This window comes from Taudactylus pleione, unplaced genomic scaffold, assembly GCF_031769625.1.
Source record: "Taudactylus pleione unplaced genomic scaffold, aTauple2 ptg000117l, whole genome shotgun sequence".
Classification (NCBI taxonomy): Eukaryota; Metazoa; Chordata; class Amphibia; order Anura; family Myobatrachidae; genus Taudactylus; species Taudactylus pleione.
The window spans coordinates 19,014,852-19,036,132 of NW_028284519.1; the positions used below are offsets into that span (position 1 = coordinate 19,014,852).

The following is a 21,281-nucleotide window of genomic DNA, read 5'->3' on the forward strand; positions in this document are numbered from 1 at the left end:
ACCAAGCAGTCGGTAGTTTTTTTTAAAGGTAAAATTCATTTTTTTATGTAAAACTAAAAACGAGTCTGTAAAACAACGTACAGGTTGACATTTTTATTTTTGTATATGTATATTATAATATATCAAGAAGAGAAATCAGGAAACAATAATGTAACATATAATTTATTAAGATTTAATTAAAAAAAATATTCCTCTAAGGATACACGGTGCCTCTATGAGAGTTAGTTATAAAACTCTGTCATCAAAGTACAATTTTGCACTGTAAAAAGAAAATCCCAGGTCGACTGAGTCAATGGGTTATGTTCAAGCCCAAAGAAAACTATATACTGCGGGGATTAGTCTACAAAAGTAGTGCTAACATGGGCCCTGATTCAGAGCCGGACGCTCTGACCAGAGCGCTCGCTCTGAATCAGGGCCCACCTCCATAATTATGGAGCGTTCTCCTGGACGCTCGTATAGCTGTGGGTCACCACCCACAGCATATACGAGCGTGCAGGATGATGGTCGCGATGGTCTTGACCATCGCGACCATCGCCACTGCGAGCCGAAGCCTGCGGTTGAGTTTCTCAACCGCAAGGCCCGGAGTGATTTTGGCTCTATCAGAGCCAAAATCACTCCCACTGACATCACTAGTGATGTCAGTGGGGCCGGCTTCTGACGGTAGGTGTTCCCTTGGGAACGCCCCCGTCTGGGAGGCACGCCCCCGGCACGCCCACCAAAGGGGGCGTGCTGTCAATCAACATCGACAGCACGCCCCCTTTGATCAGACACAACGAGCGAAGGAAAGTCCTTCGCTCGCCGCGTCTCGCGCATGCGCACGACGGAGCTCCCTCCATCGTGCGCATGCGCAGTGCAGACCATCGACCCACTTGCGAGCGGACAGCCGCTCGCGAGTGGGTCTGAATCAGGCCCATGGTCTTAAAAAAATGCTTTAAATATTCAAAGTTTTTTGTAAAAATGTTCTGTTTAATAAAGACATTTGCAAATGTATAAACCCAATTCTAAATAATGGGTCTTACTGCGGCAGTATTTAAAAGCGTGGTTTGATGTTTATTACTGCTAAAACTTGAAACTTTTTTTGGTGTTATTCTGTTGTTATACACTTGTTGTATACTGTATATACTTTTGCAGATGAACATAAATATCTGACTTTCAGGATGTTTACTAGTAATATAAATAACTATTTTTTATTATTTCTTTTTACATTTCTTAACAATGTTGTACTCCATTTATTTGCAAGGAACCCACTTTTGTACAACATACCACCATGACAAAGTAGTTGAAGTTTCCTTTATGCTAGAAGTTTATATTCGCAGGCTGGATACTGTTAGATAGAGGAGAGCCAGCTATTGGGCAAGCTGCAGTATACAGCAGTGTGCCTGCAATAAGGTTGTAATGAGCTTGTAAAAGGAAGGACAGCAACTTGTCCACTAGGTGTACCTCCATATTAACACTATTGTTAATGCTAAAGCCGGGTACACACTATATAGTACAATATCTAGTGTGCCCGACATCTTCAGCAATAGGACCCGGTGGGGGAGCCGGCATCGGCAAGTGCATACACGCTTGCCGATGTCGGCAGCGATGGCTCAACGGCAGGGGCCATGCTGCGTTTGGCAGCATGACCCTAGCTAACGCCATCCCTGTCAGACCTGCATGTAGGTCCGACAAAGGATGTCGCTGACAATGTGAGGGAGTGTGCAGTGGGTACACACTAGACTATGTGCCCGATATGTTGCTCAGATCCGCCGGATCGGACCACATATCGTCTAGTGTCTACCGAGCATAAGATGTAATTCAGTGGTACTCATTATGCAGTCTCAAAGTCAGGAATAAATTATTGATGTAGGGGCTCTCAGTCACGCGGCCACTTCAGGGAAGATTAATAATGGGTGGGCTACTGGGCACCGCTACCAGCTATGTAACACCTACCTGCATCATGTGTGCCCTCCTGTGCCAGCACTGCAACTTCTCTGGTGCCCCAATCCTTTGCAGTGGTGTTGGGGGGGTTATCCATTGGGCCAGTCTGATGGATTGGGGGCACTACATGCAACAGCCCCCCGGCGTGTAGGAAGAGCAGCTGCGGATAATGCTAGGTACACACCTGAAAGATTTCACTCATGATGTGACCGACTTAACGATTTTCCGATTGATGAAACGATCTTTACAACTTCTGATTTTGAATGTACATACTAGTGATTTATCGTTCCGATCCGAACAATTATATATCGGCAGAAATTTTGGACAGATGATTGCAAAATCATACACACTACAAAATGTGTATGATATCGGGTCATCATTTTGGAGAAATGTCGTACAGCAGAGGAAACCCAATCATCTTATTCAACTTCTTTTGGAATGATAAACGGCCCTGGGTATTGCATAAACACTTTGAGATTGGGCCAAGCTGATCGGCCCAATTATTGTATAGTGTGTACCTAGCTTATTTCTCAGACTCCAGCCTTAGCTAATCCCTATGTAATTAAGAGTTTGCAATCTCACACTCTGGAGCGCTGGAGTATCTACCCCCAGCCCAATCATTGATTTCTTATGCACTCCCAGTATTTTCAGAGGTTACTGTCTTCCCATAAAAAACTATTTGTGGTTCTTGACAAATGTCTTATGAGTACCATTGATCTAATATTACAACCCGATAACACAGATGCTTATATAGTTAACATAACATACCATAAAATGTCAGAATACTTCCATAAGGAGAACCATATTCCAAAAAATAGACAAACAGTATAGATTTTTATATATATAACTCTTAAGTTACTGATTAAATATATTTTTTAAAATTAAAAATATAAAATAAAAATATTTTGTTGCTCTTTATGTTGAGAGAGTGGCACTTCCTGAACCTACACCTAAGAGTAAGATAGCCGGAACCCATCTAAGAGCAAGGGATCCACACCACACATGAGTACAAGGTAACTTTCATAATGTCGACATGAAAATATCGATATGGTCATAATGTAGACACTGATGAAATGTTGACATCTTAGTATGCTCCTGCTCCTGGCAGTCATGTTTCCATCACTTCCAGGGCAGACCAGTGAGCCCCCTGCATTCTGGTAATAATTCTCTGCTATCCCTACCCCTAAACCCCCATATAGTGCCTATCCCTAACCCCCCCGCCTATGTCTAACTACGCCGGCGGTCTAACCCTCCTGGCCTGCAGCCTAACCCTAATTTTAGCAATGTTGACATTGTAAATGTTGACCTAATGACCAGAGCCTGTGGTGCCCTTTGCCAGAAAGACCATTGGCGCCCCCTCATTAAAGGGAAATAATGCACCCAAAAAAGGGCCATGGCCTCATGGGGAAGGGCAAGGGAAGAGATAGGGGAGGCCAGGATGCTGGGGATGAAATAAGAGGAAGTTACAAGCAAGAATGATAATAAACAGAAATTTGACAGGCCCAAACAGCGCCCCCTGACCTGCGATGCCCTGTGCGATGGCACCGGCTGCACTACCCTAGCTACGGCCCTGCTAATGACAATATCCCACTGGTAAGGTAGTCAAGTCCTATTAAGAAATATTAAAAAAACCTGAATTTTCATACCAAACCTTTAAATAGGGCACTTGTCAACAGTTGTACCAGACCTCCAGAATATGTATAGCTATGAAATAACTGCCTACAAATTGTAAGGGAAAGAAAGCAACAATGACAATAATGATAAAGGAAATAGCAGGAAATGCAAAAACATGATCTCATTCACGATATAACGATTTGATCTTTTTGTAAAGGAACGGAATATTGTCATGAGTGTGACTGTTCCGTTAAGCTGCTTCTTGTCTCTAGATCTTTAAGTCTTATTCATATTACAGATGTGTTCACATACATCTATTCTCCGTGCGCTACAAGTCATGTCACACATAACATGGGAGCGTCGTGTGACTCTGTAGCGCAACTTTTTACCTTTAAATGCGTCCGATTCACACAGCGATGCAAATGCAACTCACACGCAGCTTCTGCTGAGTAAAATGATATGCGGCATGCCTATGTTCTGTGTGCAACTGTGGGTGTATCTGCATGCAAAAAGCTATGTTACAGTGTCAGCAGCTGTGACACTAATGTAGTGCATGCAGATACAACAAACATAGGCATGCTGCATATCATTTTAATCAGCAGAAGCTGCTAGTGTGTTCTATTCACATTGATGTCCAAATGATTCATATTTGAAGGTAAAAAGTTGCATGAAAAGAAGCTCTTTGCTACTGAGTCACGCCATGGCATGGCTGTTTAATGCTCAAGGAGGCTAGATGAATGTGGACCCATCTGTACATATACAAGAGAAGAAGCAGGGCATATTAGTTCCATAACAACTGGGACTTCTTAATTCTGGGAACTGTTTCTAGTACAGCATACAATCTACCAGCCTGAGCAATAGGAGGAGGTCATATATAAAGTCAATGATATTATATTACATCTCATACTCACATATAACTATCTATATCATTGTGTGTATTTTACATGGCCACATAGCACACCACTATAGCTGGATTCTGTGCCTGTGGGCCATCTATGGTAGGTAAATGCCCACCAACAGGTGCAGCAGAGTACAATGAGTCAATTCATTAGTGTTCCACAGCAACAATATTTCTATTTTCTTCTCATTTTCACGCTGGGTTTCTAGGGGGCATAAAAATTACATTTCGGGAGCGGAGGTAAACTATAGCCATCCAGGATGCCTCTACTCCCTTTTCAGAGCAGGTGTCCAGGCATTTCCTTGTTCTACATTGTAAAGTTCTCTCTGCTTTGATGTCTTCATAGTCACCCCGGTTCAGTACACGTTTGGACATCAGAAAATCGATGAGTTGATTGAGGTGTCCTTCTGTCATGCTCTTTAGGATGACCTCTCTGTACTTTGCCAAGCTCTCAACAGAGTTCATGCTCCAGTCAATATGAGGATGTGGGGTCTGATCTGAAAAACAAAAACACTCAGGAGGCCAGACAAAACAAATATTTAAGAGCAGACGGTTATGGGCCTGATTTAGCTAAATTACTAATGCAGCATGAGATGTCTGTAGGAAATAGACACCTCCTGCATGCATCTGCAATCCGAATGCAGCGCCCGTAAACGATACCTCGGATCACCGATCGCAATGGTTGCTACTTTGGCCAGGCTGCGTAAGAGAAACTTACTCAGCCTGGCTGTTGGAACTGGACAGCCGGGTCCAGCAGTCTGTGTCTGATGCCTCTGACCCTGGGCTCAGCATGCCTGCAAAACAGGTGCGATATGCTTCCATTTTGGAGAACAGTCCTTGTGTCCGTCCCCCAAACGCCGCAGCTTGTCAATCATGCTTTGGCTAACGGGAGACTGTGAGCGATCACGCAGAACCCATTCTGTGCATGCCCAGACCCATAACTATTGTACACAGATCATCGGGTTTGCGTACATCTATGAATAAAGCCCTATGTCAGACAAAGTGTAAATTCTACTAGGAGAAAAACTATTGTGTTTTAAACATTGACTATGTAAGCTGTGATGCACACCTCCTGTAATCAAAAAGGATAATTACAATAACAAACATACAAGCATGCACCCAATCACCATTGATGAGTGTCACCTCTTCTGTTGTTAGAACACAAAAGTAAAAATGATGGTATCTCTGATGACAAGACTTTACACTGATGGTGTGTTCTAGGTACACGCCAGCTGCATACACTGAAGCTGCTAGCATATATATGCTGATACGCACTGACAATTGACTTTAAAAATAAAACAAATAAATAACATGAAAGAATAGCTGTATAACAGTATTATAAAAATTCCCTAGCATTAAAACTTTTAGGATACATTTTTCACTGTAATCTTGAAATAAAAATGTTAAAGGTTTTGTGGACTGTAATGCTTCTGCCATGTCCATAACCTTATCATTCCTCACCAACATTTAGTACACCCAATCCAACTCATGTTCAATGTACGTTCTTACCATGTGTCCATTTCACTCCATGACTTGGAGCTGGTAGGCTGGCTGAGGGAACAAAGAAATTAACAGAATACCAGTGAGCAATTTGTTAAAATTTAGCAAATAAATGTAAACAGCATAAAGACAAAACTATTTTCTGTCCATAAAATACCCACTGCACAGGAGATGCAACTTTTATTTCCCATACTCAGGGCCTACCATAGTGGAGGCAGCCATTTTGTGTGCTGAACCAACACAGCCCATGAATTTCAGAAGATGTTGTGACATCACTAATGCCTACTGTACATGAATGCAGCTCAGAAGGCTTACTCTAACACCTATTTACATTGATTAGACAGAATTGAAGACTAAATATACACAAATCATAAACCCTGACACATTTGTCAGTGGGCATAGCCAATAGAAACAATAGAAACAGGAATGCTGCAGCTAAAACAGAAGCCATATTATTTTGTCTAAGCTATGAAGGCTAATCAAACTATATTATGAAAACTGTAATCTGAAAGTAAAAGAAACAAAAGAGTTATTTTCAGTCAATAATTCTGTGCAATATAGTCTTGAATATTGGTTTATCCCATAAAATGGCTGTCTTTACAATATGGAGCTTGGTGATGTCAACAGTGCTTGTGAAGGCATGAGGCCAAATGTAATAGCTGGAGCCGGTGTGATAGTCATCAGATTTAACCCTTTCACTGCGGAGTGGGACTCTTCATCTGTATATACACATAAACAGCGGAGGACAAGTCCAAATGATGTGTCCCCTTACTAGTTATTGTCTGGTGATCACACTTGATCACCGGACAATGTTACCATGCACTACGGAAAACATACATTTTCAGCATATGGGTGGAGGGCACTGTGTGCCCCCTCACCCCCATAACGACACCAGCAACTTTGTGTGCACTCATATTTGAAAGAGGGGAGTCCGCTCTTTCAAATTATTTGGCCCTCTAGTAGCTACAGTACTGTTTGGGGTTCACCTTTGATCACCAGACAATATTACCTACACTATGGAAAATATGGGTGGGAGGCTAACAGACTAATGTCCTATCACGCCCTTAATTACGCCGGTAATGTCACCTAGTGCTACAGAAAAAAATAGTTTCCCATAGATTGTGTAGGGAAAACTGTGCCCTTCCTCCCCTATACCGGCCCACACACACATGGAGGCACCCTGTCATGAACGAGGGGAGTCTCCTCTTTTAAACAATGTGCCCCCTTAGTATCACCAGACAATAACTGAAACAGTATACAAAAAAATAACATTTTCCACAGATGTGGAAATCTAAAAAATGCAATGCAGTAGGTTCAGGGGCGTATCTATAATGGGTGCAGGGTGTGCGGGCAGTGGCGGGCTGGGCCGGGGGGCAGGGTGCCATGTGCCCCCCGGGCCGCAGCGTCATGCGGGCCACGGGCCGGTGGCGGTGCAGTCTGTGTCACTGTGACACAGACTGCACCGCATGTGTCCGTTCGGTCAGCGCTACACTGACAAACACAGAGCCGCCGGCTCCGGCAGCTGTGTGTTTGTTGTAGGCAGCAGCCAATGAGAGTCTGTCAGACTCTCATTAGCTGCTGCTGCTGCTGCGCCCACTGCGGGAGCTCGCTCCATCTTCCGGCTCCCGCAGTGGGCAATGGGAGAGACGTCATGATGTCATATGACGTCTCTCCCATAATGCAGAGCGGCCCGGCCCGGGAGGACAGACGGAGGAGCAGATGGCGGCGGCGGGAGCGGGGATTCAGGTAAGTGTTTTTTTGTATTTTGTTTTTTATATTATGCTGGTCTACTGGTGGGGGGGGTCTGGCACTACTGGGGGCACTACAAAGGGGGGGGGGGTCTGGCACTACTGGTGCACTACAAAGGGGGGGTCTGGCACTACTGGGGGCACTACAAAGGGGGGGATCTGGCACTACTGGGGGCACTACAAAGGGGGGTCTGGCACTACTGGGGGCACTACAAAGGGGGGGGGTCTGGCACTACTGGGGACACTACAAGGGGGGTGTCTGGCACTACTGGGGGCACAACAAAGGGGGGGTCTGGCACTACTGGGGGCACTACAAAGGTGGGACTACTACTACTGGGGGCATTACAAGGGGGGTGGGAGACTACAACTACTGGGGGCAACTACTGGGGGCACTACAAGGGGGAGGAGACTACTACTACTGGGGACTACTACTACTACTGGGGGCACTACAAGTGGGGACTACTACTGGGGGCACTACAAGGGGGAGGGGACTACTACTACTGGGGGCACTATAAGGGGACTACTACTACTGGGGGCACTACAAGGGGGGTGGGGGACTACTACTGGGGGCACTACAAGGGGGGTGGGGGACTACTACTGGGGACACTACAAGGGGGGGGACTACTACTACTGGGGGCACTACAAGGGGGAGGGGACTACTACTACTGGGGGCACTGCAAAGGGGGGGGACTACTACTACTGGGGGCACTACAAAGGGGGGGGACTACTACTACTACTGGGGGCACTACGAGGGGGGGGACTACTATTGGGGACACTACTGGAGGCCTGCATAAGGGTGTTCTCTCTTGTGGCACATGGGGGCACTGCATATGGGCACTATGACAGGGGGCTGCCCTAATCTTTATTTTTGCCTTACATTAATCCCATCTGGACCCGCCTCCTCCCTGGAACACTTGAGGGGGGTGGGGGGGGGGGGCGCCGTAGCACGCATATTCTTCGGACACCCTGGCTACACGCTACTCCCCTGCCAGGGCCGCCTGCATGCATTTGCCCCCCAGGCTAAAAGTTGCCAGCCAGCCCCTGTGTGCGGGGAACACGGGCCCCTGGGTCCAGGGGGGCCCCGCTCCGCACAAACTGCACCCATAATATTACTTACCTCTCCGGAGTCCCACGTCAGCGCGGGTGTCCGGCGCTGTAAAACGAGTGGAAAATGGCCACGGCGGCCATTTTCCCATCGTTTGCGCATGCGCAGTACAGGGAAAATGGCCGACGCGGCCATTTTCCCGGTTACCTGTGCATACACTATAGACTCTGGGCACACTCTAGTGCCCAGAGTCTATAACTCCGGGGATGGCTGCACACAGCTCAGTGCACTGCCGGCCGCCGGGCGGAGAGGAGGGGGTCCGTGTCGGAGACTGCACACGGGCCCCCTCCTCTCTAGAAATGCCCCTGAGTAGGTTGTCTAGTTTATAAAATGTTAGGCCTTGTTGGCCTACCGTATTCTTCCTGCACATAAGAAGCAATTATATGAGACAGTGGAAAAAAAATGCATTTTAATTTTTCAAGTGCAGATATTTTTTTTTTCTTAAATCCTAGGTGAGAGTTTTTAGAAGTGGAGATGTTGCCCCTAGCAACCAGATTCTAGCTATTATCTTTTAGAAGGTGCTAGTTAAATGTTTAGTAGAATCTGATTGGTTGCTATGGGCAAAATCTCCACTTCTAAAAACTCTCACTTTAGTAAATATACCCCATAAAATCCTGCTTTTTACTATTTTGGAAAGGTGGATTTTTGGCAAAACTAGAACCACAAAGTATTTCTTTCTGGTGTTTTTTTTTTTAAAAAAACAAACAAACATTTTCTTTTGGTTCCCTTTCTTGAAACTTCAATAAAAAACACTTTTTTGGCCATTTGGGTTAAACATTTTTGACTTGTTAGAATAAAGTAAAAAGACTAATGGTATTTTTTGAAAAAACAAAAGGGCTTATGTAATAGGTTGCGAGCTGCAGCTGCTGCGGGAATTCCTGAGAGTCTTCCCATATTTTTAATGCAGGAATCATTTTAAGAGTAAAACCAAGCTGGTTTTGCCTTTAAGATGATTGCCACATTAAAATCTCCAGATATTGGGGAGAAGGAATTCAAAGATGATCAAAAGGATGGGGAAGATGGGACGAGGCATGCTGAGAAAGATGAGGATGGAATGAGGAGGGTCTGTTGGGATGTGATGTCCAGACAGATGGATTCTATCTTGGTTGTGAAGTGGATGGTGACGTCAAGGAGTGGGTTTAAAGTGGCAAAAAGTTTATGGGGTTGGAGGACTGGGAGGAGATAAGTGTCTTAAAATAAGACTATTTAGAGAGGGAAGAAGGCAGCACTGTATGTCAGAAGCATATATTTGAAATGGAGGACTGCATTGGAGCGCAATTTTAACCACTGACCTCGGCGATTCATTACCATTTTTGCAGGTATCTGGTGTATTTGGAATGCCGAGGTTGAGGCGATTATCTGCAAAGGTGGGTAGTGACCGCTGTTGCAACAGAGTCTATGGCACAAGTACGTGAGACAATGTAAAGGGAAACAGCTTGGTCAGGGCATGAAAAAGACATTGAGGGCAAGAAATTAGTCAAGCATGACATAGTGTCAAAAGCCTTGAGGTTACGCTTGGTAATGGCAGCCTTGGGGAGCAGAGGTGGAGAAGGAGTGATGGATAAGTTAAAAAAAGAAGATGATGGTCAGAGAGAGGAACTGAGTAATTGGTAAAGTCAGAGATATCACAATGGTGAGTGAAGACCAGATCAAGTAAGTGTCCACGCAAATGGGAGGGCGAGGAGACCATTGATAGAGACCAAAAGATGATAGGAGGGTAAGGAATTTAGAGGCAGAGGGGTCCATGGGGACATCTATAGGAATATTTAAGTAACATAAGACGAGGGAGGGTAGGTCTGAAGACATGAAATGGGGGAGCCAGGTAGCAAAATTGTCAAGGAATATGGAGATAGGGCCAGGGTGACGATAGATGAAAGCTACTTGAAGGCGAACAGGTAAGAAGAGTGAAAAAGCATAAATCTCAGAGGAAGAGAATGAAAGACACAGTTCTGAGGGTATAACTTGGAAGAAGCAGGAGGGGGATAGAAGGACTCCTACACTACACCATGCTGACCCCAGGGAGGGGAGTATGAGAGAACATGAGTCCATGAGTTGGAAATTGATTGATAATGGGTGGGGACTAGTTTGGACATAGTTAAAGGAAGAGATGTAAATGAGATTATTAGTGTTGCTGGTTTGTGGAGGTGAGATTGATTTGGAGCATGGGAATGAAGAGAACATTGGTATAGTACAGGCTACTGATCAAGGAAGGTGGTGGGCAAGGCGGGAGAATAGTGTGACGTGAGTGGAGGTGAGGAGAAGTGATTTGGAGAAAAGGTAGGGTGCAGGGCTTAGTGGTGGGGTAGCAGGACCATGGTGGGAGAGAAGTAATAGAAAATGGAGTAATGGGGATGCAGGTGAGCAGTAGGGAGACAGATGAGGGGAGAGAGGTGGGGAGGTGGGAGGAATTTGGGATTAGTAGGGACACAGCTGAGGGGAGAGAGGGGGGATGGAGGAGACTACGGAGGTGGAAAGAGGAGGGAACAAGTGGTTGAAAAGAGGACTATCTAGCAGAGTGAGGGGAGACTTAAAAAAAAATAGGGAAATTGTGTAGATAAGGGAAATAGGGGATGTAAATTTGCAGGGTTGGGTATATTGTTTAGACAGTCAAAATGTAAACATTTAAACAATAGACACCATAATGTCGATAAATACAATATTAAGACAACCAAAATGTCGACATGGACTATATGACAACAAATAATATGTAGACAGTCAAAATGTCAACCGGTACATTATTTACACATAATTTAAACATTCAATATATAGACAGTTTGAAATGTCAACAGGGTCAAAATGTCAATAGTCAAAATGTCAACATCTAAAATATAGACAAATTAAAAGGTTGACAATAAAATGTTGACAGGTTCAAAATGTCGACAGTCATAATAAAATAACACATCCACTGTGGGTCAGACATGTGTGAGAACAGCCATTGTTAGACGCAGCTAAATAGTTTTCCCCCTCAAATCCGTAACTCAGTAAATCAGAAAAGATGTTTTTTTAAATAAATAAGAGTCCTGGTAAAGTTTGGCAATAAAAAGACTTCTCTTATCAGTGATGCCTCATGGAATTAATACTGACAATTTACTCAGATAAGAGAAGTCTATTTATTGCCAAACTTTAACAGGACTCTTATTTATTTTCAAAAATATCTTTTCTGATTTACTGAGCATTCTTTTAAACTTCTATGCTAAGACATTTTATCTTATGAATTCCTGTTTTATATATGTCTTCTTATCCTCCCATTGTGATAAAAAACTTTATTTACACCCCTCTTAGTATCTGTATTTGTGTGTTTTTACCTTTTATAGATATTAGTATTTTTATGTGTCTTATATGATCGATTATGTCAAATATACATCACTGTTTTAACTTTATGGTTTAGAATTTAAATTTATATTACTATATGAATTTCCATATTTTACTATTATTTACTTCATTGGTATTTATTCACTTGCACTTTGTTACCTAACTAGTGTTGATACATAGGAATCAGTATGAAATACCGTCGGCCGCGGCAGCCTGACATCAGCAGAGTTCCCGGCAGCGGAAGCCTGACAGTGCTGGAAATCCTGATCGTGGATAGGTAAGTATTCTCTAACCTAACCTAACCCCCCTAACCCTCCTTAGGGGTGCCTAACTCTAACCTCCCCCCCAAGTGCCTGACCCTAACCACCCCCTTCCCCGCAACCTAAACCTAAATCCCCCGGGGGGGTGCCTAATCCTAAGTCCCCCCCGGGGGTGCCTAACCCTAACCCTCCCTCCCCCTAGCCTAACCCTAAACCTCCCGGGGGGGTGTCTAACCCTAAGTCCCCCTCGGGTGGCCTAAACCTAGCCCTCCCCCCCTGCGGCTGTCCGCTTGCGGTGCACGGCATCACTACGATCGGGATGCCGGGCGCCGGTCTCCCGGCGTCGGGGAAATGCCGTGCGTCTACATCTAGACGCCCGGCATTTCACCCTCGCCGGGATATGACAGTCGGGAAGCCGGCTGCCGGTATTAAGGCAGTCGGCTTCCCGATTGCATACTGATACATATCATAATATTGATATTTATTTATCATCCAGTGGTGTGAACTCACATGTTAGAAACTTGACAGTTGCTCTAAACAGTACACCTATCTTTATGTAGTTGTGGTGGAGTCCATAGTCCTCTCTGGTAGTGGGGACAAGTGGAGTAATTGTCACTTAGGGGGTCGAGGCCCGAGCACACTCCTTCTAATAAACTCCTTATCTGCCAATAGTCCCAATAACAAAACTGGGATATACATGCCGACGTATCCAATATGACTTGCTCACGCTCCCAATCTACAGACCATGTCCATTTTGGTAAATACAGGATTGTTGTGTGGTATAAAAGTGACCCAAGATCATTAAATAAACATTATAAGAGACTGGCTCATTCCTCTAAATTAGAGTATCATTATTGTAAGACACTACATGGTACTACACAGGACTAATTCATAGGAACTACCCTCTTACCGCTCCTCTGTTCTTTCTTCAGTTCCTCAGGACAGAGTGAGGATGCGCCAGTGGCCTCTTCGGGGGCACTCTGTGTGCGGATCCTGCTGCTGTCGGATGTCCAGCAATCCTGCAAAGTAGAAATGAAGCTTACTCTCAGATCCATATAGAGAACCTGTGGATGAAACACTTAGAGCCGATGTCTCAAACTGTTGTCTTTATGGGTTGTCTGTAGAAGATTAATTTGTCATTTGTGGCACTAGGCTTTCATTTAAGTGATGATGGCGCAAAATGCTTATCTATTATCTGTTCTAAGACAGTTTTTAAACCAGCTTTCTGGATATATTATCTAAAATTATTTCTCTAAAACACAATTATTCAACATAAATTTATAGGCTTATAATGCGTGATGTGGGTTTGTTATATTTTGTTGACGTTCACCATGGCAACATTTAGAATGTCGACATGTTTAGCATGTCAATAACTACAAGGTTGACTTGCAGTATGTTGACACTGACGAAATATCGACATGGTGACAATGTCGTCGAGCAATCATAACCCTAATACTAACCCTAACATTTCTGTTCTTGGCATTTTTATGTTGACATGTCGTAAGGCGACACTTTAGGAGTGATGCCATGTTAGATGTCGACATTTTAACCATACAGACATCATAATATTCAACATTCTGAAGTCTGTCAACATAGTAAAAGTCGACGTGCTGTCTGCATCCCATGGCCCTCTTTTAGATTCACCATGTTGACATGTGTAATAATGCATAATAATCCATGTGGTTGGCAAATTTCTTCATTGAGGTTTTATAGAAGCTACATTCCGGTTATGATACAAAAGCCAATATACTACCATAAAGTCAATACAATGTGATAAAAATACAGACCTATACAACTAGACATACATTCTGTATACTGTACTAGCAACAACTACAAAACTATTATCATTAATAGTAAAGTGACCCAGGTCATCTCAGCCTGCCCCCGCGCTCCTCCCCACCCACTGCTCCCCTCCCCCCCCCCCCCTTACTGCTCTGCTCTGTCCCACCTCACGATTTCATCCAGGTTATAGACATGGCATCCCGACGCTTAGAATCCATCCCGAAAGGAGTCAGATTTAATGCGGCAGAATCCCCGGGGCTGCGATCCCAACAGTAAGTATTAGGGTTAGGTTAGGTTTAGAGTTAGGGGTTACGTACAGACCTTATGAAATTATTATTATTATCATCGTTATCAAGTTTTGTGTGACTTTTGTCTGGGAAAAAGTTTTTCACGGGAAACCTTCCTCAAAAAATCAGAGTGAATAATTTATTATCTCTATGTTAGACCACAAGTAAAAAACATGTTCCTCATAGTAAAACTGAATACATGATGTTTGAAACTAAGTTTATTTTCATTGAAGAAAGCACATAATAAAACTTTGAAAGTAACTATAATATATCCTTCCCAAATAATGGGTGCAGGGTGTGCAAGGCACACGGGACCCTGAGTCCAGGGGGGCCCACATCGCACACCCTGCACCCATATTTATAATACTTATCTTTCCAAAGTCCTACGTCGGCGGTATCAGCATTGTAAAAATCGTCTAAATCTTCAGGAAAATGGTCGCCGCGGCCATTTTCCGGGCGTGTCGCACATGTGGAGTAGGGAAATCACCAGGAAAATGGCGCGGCAGCGTGCATGCACAGTAGACTCTGGGCACAGACTAGTGCCCAGAGTCTACTGCAGAAGTGCTGTTCTAAGTGCGCTGCCCGCCACCGGAGAGAGAGGGAGCCCCGGGCCCCCTCCTTTCTTAATACGCTCCTGGTACTTCCTGTATAATCCCTGTACTGTTTTCAGATATATATATAGCCCTATGGGGCTGCAAATACAAATCCTCGAGTCCGGCGATAATGTAAGTGTGGCATACAGCCGGATTTACTCATGGCACGAGGAGAGTCATGGCTAATTGGATTGCGCCCATAGGATATTATAATAAATGATTCTCGTTAAAAGGTTTAGGGGGAGATGTGTCAAACTTTCCAAAGAGGACAAGTGAAGAAGTTTTCCAGAGCAGCGAATCAGCTTCTAGCTATCATTTATCAAGTACATGCTTTAGTTAGAAGCTGATTGGTTGCAATGGCAACTCCTCCACCTGTCCTCTATAGAAGGTATGATAAAACTCCCCATTAGAGTGAAGAACAGTGTTTACTCATAGAGTTTACATTACATGAAAAGGCCACAATAAAGTGATATTGGGCAGGATGCAGCAACCTGAGAAATGCAGTCTAACCCCCAAAATACACCAAGCCCGGGAATGTGATGCACGCCAGGGGTTGGTTGCAGTGGGTAACACCGTCTTCCTGATGGCGTTACCCATAGAAGCCTATGGGCTTCTTTCGGGAGAGTGCTGTAAGAGGGATCCCTCCCAGCACCCCCCGCGGCGCATGCGCAGAATGACGCCAGAGGGGCTTCTGGGTCATAGAGCAGTAAGTCCCTCCATCGCAAAGGGCCTATCTTACCGAGACAGCGGCTCTTTGCGGTGCTGGTCATACATACCGGCGTTATCAACGCCGGTATGCATGCGAAGGGATGCGTCATGCATCCCGCCCAATGTCATTTAGGGGGAATTCAATTAGCCACGGTAATGCGATAACTTAATGTGTGTTAAGTTATCGCACCCTTTGCGTCTTTTTGTGAGATAATTTTGCGTATCTTGTCTATGTGCGCATCTGTTTTTGGCTATTGGTGACAATTAAAGCCACTTTTAAAAAACCTTCAAAAAAATACCTCTAACACCCACCTGCAATCTTACAAACACCTGTCCCATTTATGCAACACACCCATATACCTGTCCCACATCAATTAATCCATTGTTCTGCACTTTTTTACCCCAAAAATTGCGTCATTGGCTAAATTAAGCTAATTAAAAAATGATTTTGACCTAATTAGTCATTAAGGACTGTGGGCCTGATCCAATATGGATCACAATTGCGATCTCAGCTGTGTAATCGCACACAATGAAGCTGCGAAAATATGCTAATGCCTGCCACCACTCAGCCAGCATAGAGATGCCCACTGCTGCCTTCTCACATCTGTAATACCTCGCAGTTCTGCGTACACATCGGTACCATTGAAACACATCAGCCTGTCATGCACAATTACAGTCTGGCCAGTCGCAGAAACTACAAGTCTCGTCACTCACAGTGAGTACTCAGGCTGTGTATGCAATCGCAGTGGCTAATTTATGCACGCCCATGCAGCTGCGTTCGAACGGACAGGCGCGCCTGCGTTTCTGAAACCACTCCCCCATCACCGCCCCCAAACGCTCACGGGCTGTCACTCACTCTGTGATGTGTAATCACAGTGTGATCGCAGCACACACGCAGTGTGGTGCATGCGCATTACGCAACAATCGGCCGATCTGCGAACATAGTTGTAATTTGCGTACGCGGCTGAATCAGGCCCCAAATCCCAACATTTTTAGCTAAAAACAGGGGTTGTGCAAAACTTATCACCTAGTCAGAAGGTAGTGAATAATAGGATTTGGCGATATGCATTTTAGGTGAAAAGTTTTCACCGGTGAAAATATTTATAAAAAAAGTGGCTTATCGAGGCTAATTGAATTCCCCTCTTAAGTCTTAGAGCCCTATTTATCACAATCCGCATCTCAGACTCTGATGGGTTCATATCGCCAGGATTCACAATGCGATATTTGCATACATTGCAAAGATGTATCAAATATTGCATTCAGGGACAGAGCTTGCGAGAAAGCTCTGGGCCTGATTCAGAGGTGCTTGCAAAAAGCGAACGCTCGCTCTGAATCAGGGCGGGCGCAGGTTTTTTTAGCTGCGGCCTCTATTGCGAGCGGCCATGATGATGGTCGCGATGGTCAAGACCATCGCGACCATCGGGCTTGCGACGAGATCCTTGTGGTAGGATCTCGTGGCCGCAAGCCCCAGAGAGCTTCTGGCTCTCCTAATGACATCACTGGTGATGTGAGTGGGGCCGCCCACAAACGGCAGGCGTTCGCATGGGAACGCCTCCGTTTATGAAGCCACCCCCCCGTCACGCCTACAAAATGGAGCGAGCTGTCGATCGGCATCGACAGCCGCCCCTTTTGTAGTGAGTCCCGGAGCGAGTGCTTTTTGCGCTTGCTCCGGGGCTCGCGCACACGCAGTGCACACGCCGTGCACTGGGCTACCATCGACCCGCTTGCGGGCGCAATGCGCTTGCGAGCGGGTCTGAATCAAGCCCTCTGTCCCTGCAAAAACTCTTCACACACTTTTCAGGGTATTTTTCACAAAAAATACACTCACAGCTGTACACTTACCTGTCTGGTGATCGGTGCTCCGGTGAGGTCCTCTGGGACTCCGGTCAGCTGGTCTCTGAGCTCTTACAGCTGATCGGGGTCAAAGAGCAAGATCTCGGAGACCAGCTGACCAGAGTCCCGGAGGACTTCACCGGAACACTGGTCATCGGTCTAGGGGCAGGTAAGTGATATATATTTTTTAATCTAACTTTTTATTTTTTTTTACACTTTGATTAGGGCTGCAGTCTATCAGACACACAGGTTGATTACAGAAGCCTACTCCAGGCTCTGTTGGTTTTTTTTGGGGGAACCCTGCTTAACACCATCTCCAGGTGGCATTATTATCCCAGGGTCCCCACCCCTCGGTATTTAATTACAATTCAACTTTGGTAAATTTGAAGCAGATCGCATATCCCATTGAAAGTATGAGAAATGCAATCTACTTACTAAAAATATGCAAATTAAAGGGCTTGGAGTAGCGTTTTGCAAAAACTGCTTAGCATACATTCGCAGTCCCACTGCACAAAAAAAGACATAGTCGTGGCTGCAATAGCGTCTACCTCCGAATCGGACCCAAAATATCTACTTTGTATTTTTTTAATTTAGAGTCAAAACCAAAGAATGCTTTCTCTTATCATTCAGCCCCCTAACATTCCAGATGAGCAGACGGAGCCTATTACCAGCACAGTAAAAAAAGGCTTTACAGTGACATTAACTTCCTCTCTGAAAACCATTGTTCAATAATCAACCAAGTAAAATACATGAAAAGAGGATTTCTCACATCTGGCATCATCCTTTAGCAATACCAGCTTCCTCCAGACCAACTTGGCTCCTAGTCCACAGTTAGGGAAAGGGTTTCAAGGGCCTCTACCCTCCTATAAGATTTATTATATAGGTGGTCCCTACCAGGCAGAACAGGAAAATACAGTTCTACCTCAGATCAATGTTGTGGGGTGTGTGGCGATGTTGGATTGTTTGTTCACATCTGGCGGTCCTGCCTAAGATTTGTACGACTTTGGGCCAAAAGTACTCATTTCCTCAACAATGTCCTTAATATGCGCATCTCCAAATCTCTTTGTTTTTTACTCCTTGGCTGACCACTGGATGTCCACAAGAAGCATGGTGACAAATATTCCGTACAAATCCGCAATGCTGCTCAGTGCTTGGTGGCCGGACACCAAGATTTTTGGTTGATTTTGTATTTCAGGGTCTAAATCATACATTTACTAACAGATGGTGTTTGACATAATTTTTTTAAACAATGTCAAAAATGATCTGTAGTAACTGTGTGATTTAGGGGTATATTTACTGAAAGTCGATTTGGGTTGATTTTTGGTCGATGTTTGGTGCTTCCTTCCAACTTGGTGACAGCTTCTAAACAACATTTGGCAGGGTGCAACCATGGATAAAATATCCTCTTATTTCATTACAAGTGCCATAAATATGTCTGGGCCTGGAGCAATTGGCATATTTACAGTAGTTCCTCATCCATCCCAGGACCTTTTGGATCTTTTGTTATAACCCTAACAACAGTGATACACCTTAGTTTTGCCATATGCTGTCCATGAGCAGACCCCCGGGATGTAGCTATGAGCTATGAGACCGGCGGCCGCACGGCCGCTGGTCTCAATCCCGACAGCGTAATCCCAGCAAGGGATTTAACATAGGCATCGAAATACCGACGCCTATGTTAATCCCGACGCCGGACCGATCATCCTCTCTGCCGGATAAGTATACACTTAGCCCGGGGATGGGGGGGTTAGGTTTAGGGACCCCCTGGGGGAGTTAGGGCTAGGCACCCCCTGGGAAGGTTAGGGTTAGGCTAGGGGAAGGGGGGGTTAGAGTTAGGCACACCTCCGGGAGGGTTAGGTTTAGGGTGCGGGGAGGGGGGGGTTAGGTTTAGGCACCCATGGGGGAGAGGTTAGGGTTAGGTACTACGGGGGGAGGTTAGGATTAGGCACCTCTAAGGGAGGGTTAGGGTTAAGGGGGGAGAGGGGAGGGTTAGCATACTTACCACCGGGCATCAGGATCTTCACCTGTCGGCCTGTCACTGTCGGGATTTGAGTCGCCGGTATTTCAATCCCATTCCCTTACCCCCCTAGCTTTAATGTTCTACTTTAACTTAGTTATAGGCTTTTCCTTGGCCATATTGTTATTGAGCTCAGTTTATACATGTATTCTTTAATGTGTTGTTCCTAAAATTACGTTTTCAGCTTGGTGTTCTTTTTCATCTCCTTTACGTATGCTTTCTTGCAGCTCCAGTAGCCAAAGTGGAACATTATTATTTTGTATTTTACATTACTTTGTATTATTATTTTCTATTATTAATTCTTGTAACTTTTCAATGTTTATGAAAATTAAACAAAATTTTTTTTTTTTTTAAAAGGATTTTTCCTAGAAAGTAAATACTTACATCTAAATACTTGATATTAAATTCTACTTCACGTGTCTGGGAGCGCTGTGTTGCCCTCTCCTGGAAAAAAACAGTAATTGCAATTAGTCAATGCTCCTGCTATAATATGGTGAGATCATATCTAAATGTTTGAAGACAGTTTCATCTGTCAATAAACACAAACTTAATTTACCAAAAGTCTGATTTTCTCTTCTGATACTTTATATACAATAATTATAAGATTCTAGGTATAGCGATCACCTCCAGAGAAAAATCCCTGATTTCTAGGCTCCTTATGATATTTCTGTTTTCATTGTTACTGTTACTATTAACATAAACTTGTGATATAAGATGATTCAGTGAACAAAAGTTTTCAGTGAACACAATATTTAAAAAGAGTTGAAATTCTGCTATGCAATTAGACTCCATACATTTTTTTTCGATGTTTCCATTTTAATGTTATATAGTATCACAATAGAAGTCATGGATTGAAAACCAGTTTATGAATGATCATTAAGAGGTGTCATATCAGTCATGCCACATTTATAACTTTTTACTAGCCATCATTGACGCACTTGGGGGTCTGTGTACTAAGCCTTGGAGAGAGATAAAAAGGATGGAAATAAAGTACCAAACATACTATGGGGTCTATTTACTAAGCAGTGTTAGGAGACAGAGTGAAAAGTGATAAGGTGCCAGCCAATCAGCTCACAACTGTAATTTTTCAAACACAACCTGTGAAATAACAGTTGGGAGCTGATTGGCTGGCACCTTATCACTTTTCACTCTGTCTCCTAACACTGCTTAGTAAATAGACCCCTATGTCTTTCCAGTGGCGTCCCTACCTTGCATTGCACCCGGTGCGGGCAGGGACGGGGAGGCTGTATTCTGTGCGGCAGCAAATAAGGGGCGTGGCCTTGCATGTGGGGGCAAGGCCTCGCAGCCCGAACCCCCCGTTTTTTGTAAAACCGTGGGTGCCGGAGGTGCAGGCTGCCCCCGGGGACCAGCCTGTGTGAAGTGCCGGCTCCCTCACTGTGCTAGGAGCAGAGTGCTGCATGTAATGCAGCACCCGGCTCCTGTCACTGAGGGGGAGCTAGCACTTTGGTGTCACCCCTCGGCTGGTGACACCCGGGTGCGGCCTGCAACCCCCGTACCCTCCTTGTGACGCCAGTGTGTCTTTCATCTCTCATAATTTCCTAAGCTATTGTTTTCACCAGGGTAATAGTGAGGGCAATGTAACCTATGCCACCGCCCAGGTCCTCTGCCTTGGTTTGTAATGGTGCCCAACTGCCCATATGTTATAGGAGCACTGCCAGTGAGTGTTTCCCATTACAAGACACA

The 21,281-nt window shown here is 44.7% G+C and overlaps 1 protein-coding gene across 1 annotated transcript in view; it reads right to left on the reverse strand.

The window, feature by feature from the left end:
* Positions 1 to 705: 705 nt before the first annotated feature.
* LOC148524679 (receptor-interacting serine/threonine-protein kinase 2-like) overlaps positions 706 to 21,281 on the reverse strand; it is a 91,932-nt gene continuing 71,356 nt past the window's right edge. Inside the window, exons 9-12 of the mRNA XM_088471966.1 lie at positions 19,962 to 20,021; positions 13,268 to 13,376; positions 5,942 to 5,983; positions 706 to 4,929 (exon numbers count right to left, since the gene is read on the reverse strand). Of these exons, the coding sequence (XP_088328092.1) occupies positions 4,625 to 4,929; positions 5,942 to 5,983; positions 13,268 to 13,376; positions 19,962 to 20,021 (516 nt within the window). The 3' untranslated portion in view covers positions 706 to 4,624. The remainder of the gene's footprint in view (positions 4,930 to 5,941; positions 5,984 to 13,267; positions 13,377 to 19,961; positions 20,022 to 21,281) is intronic.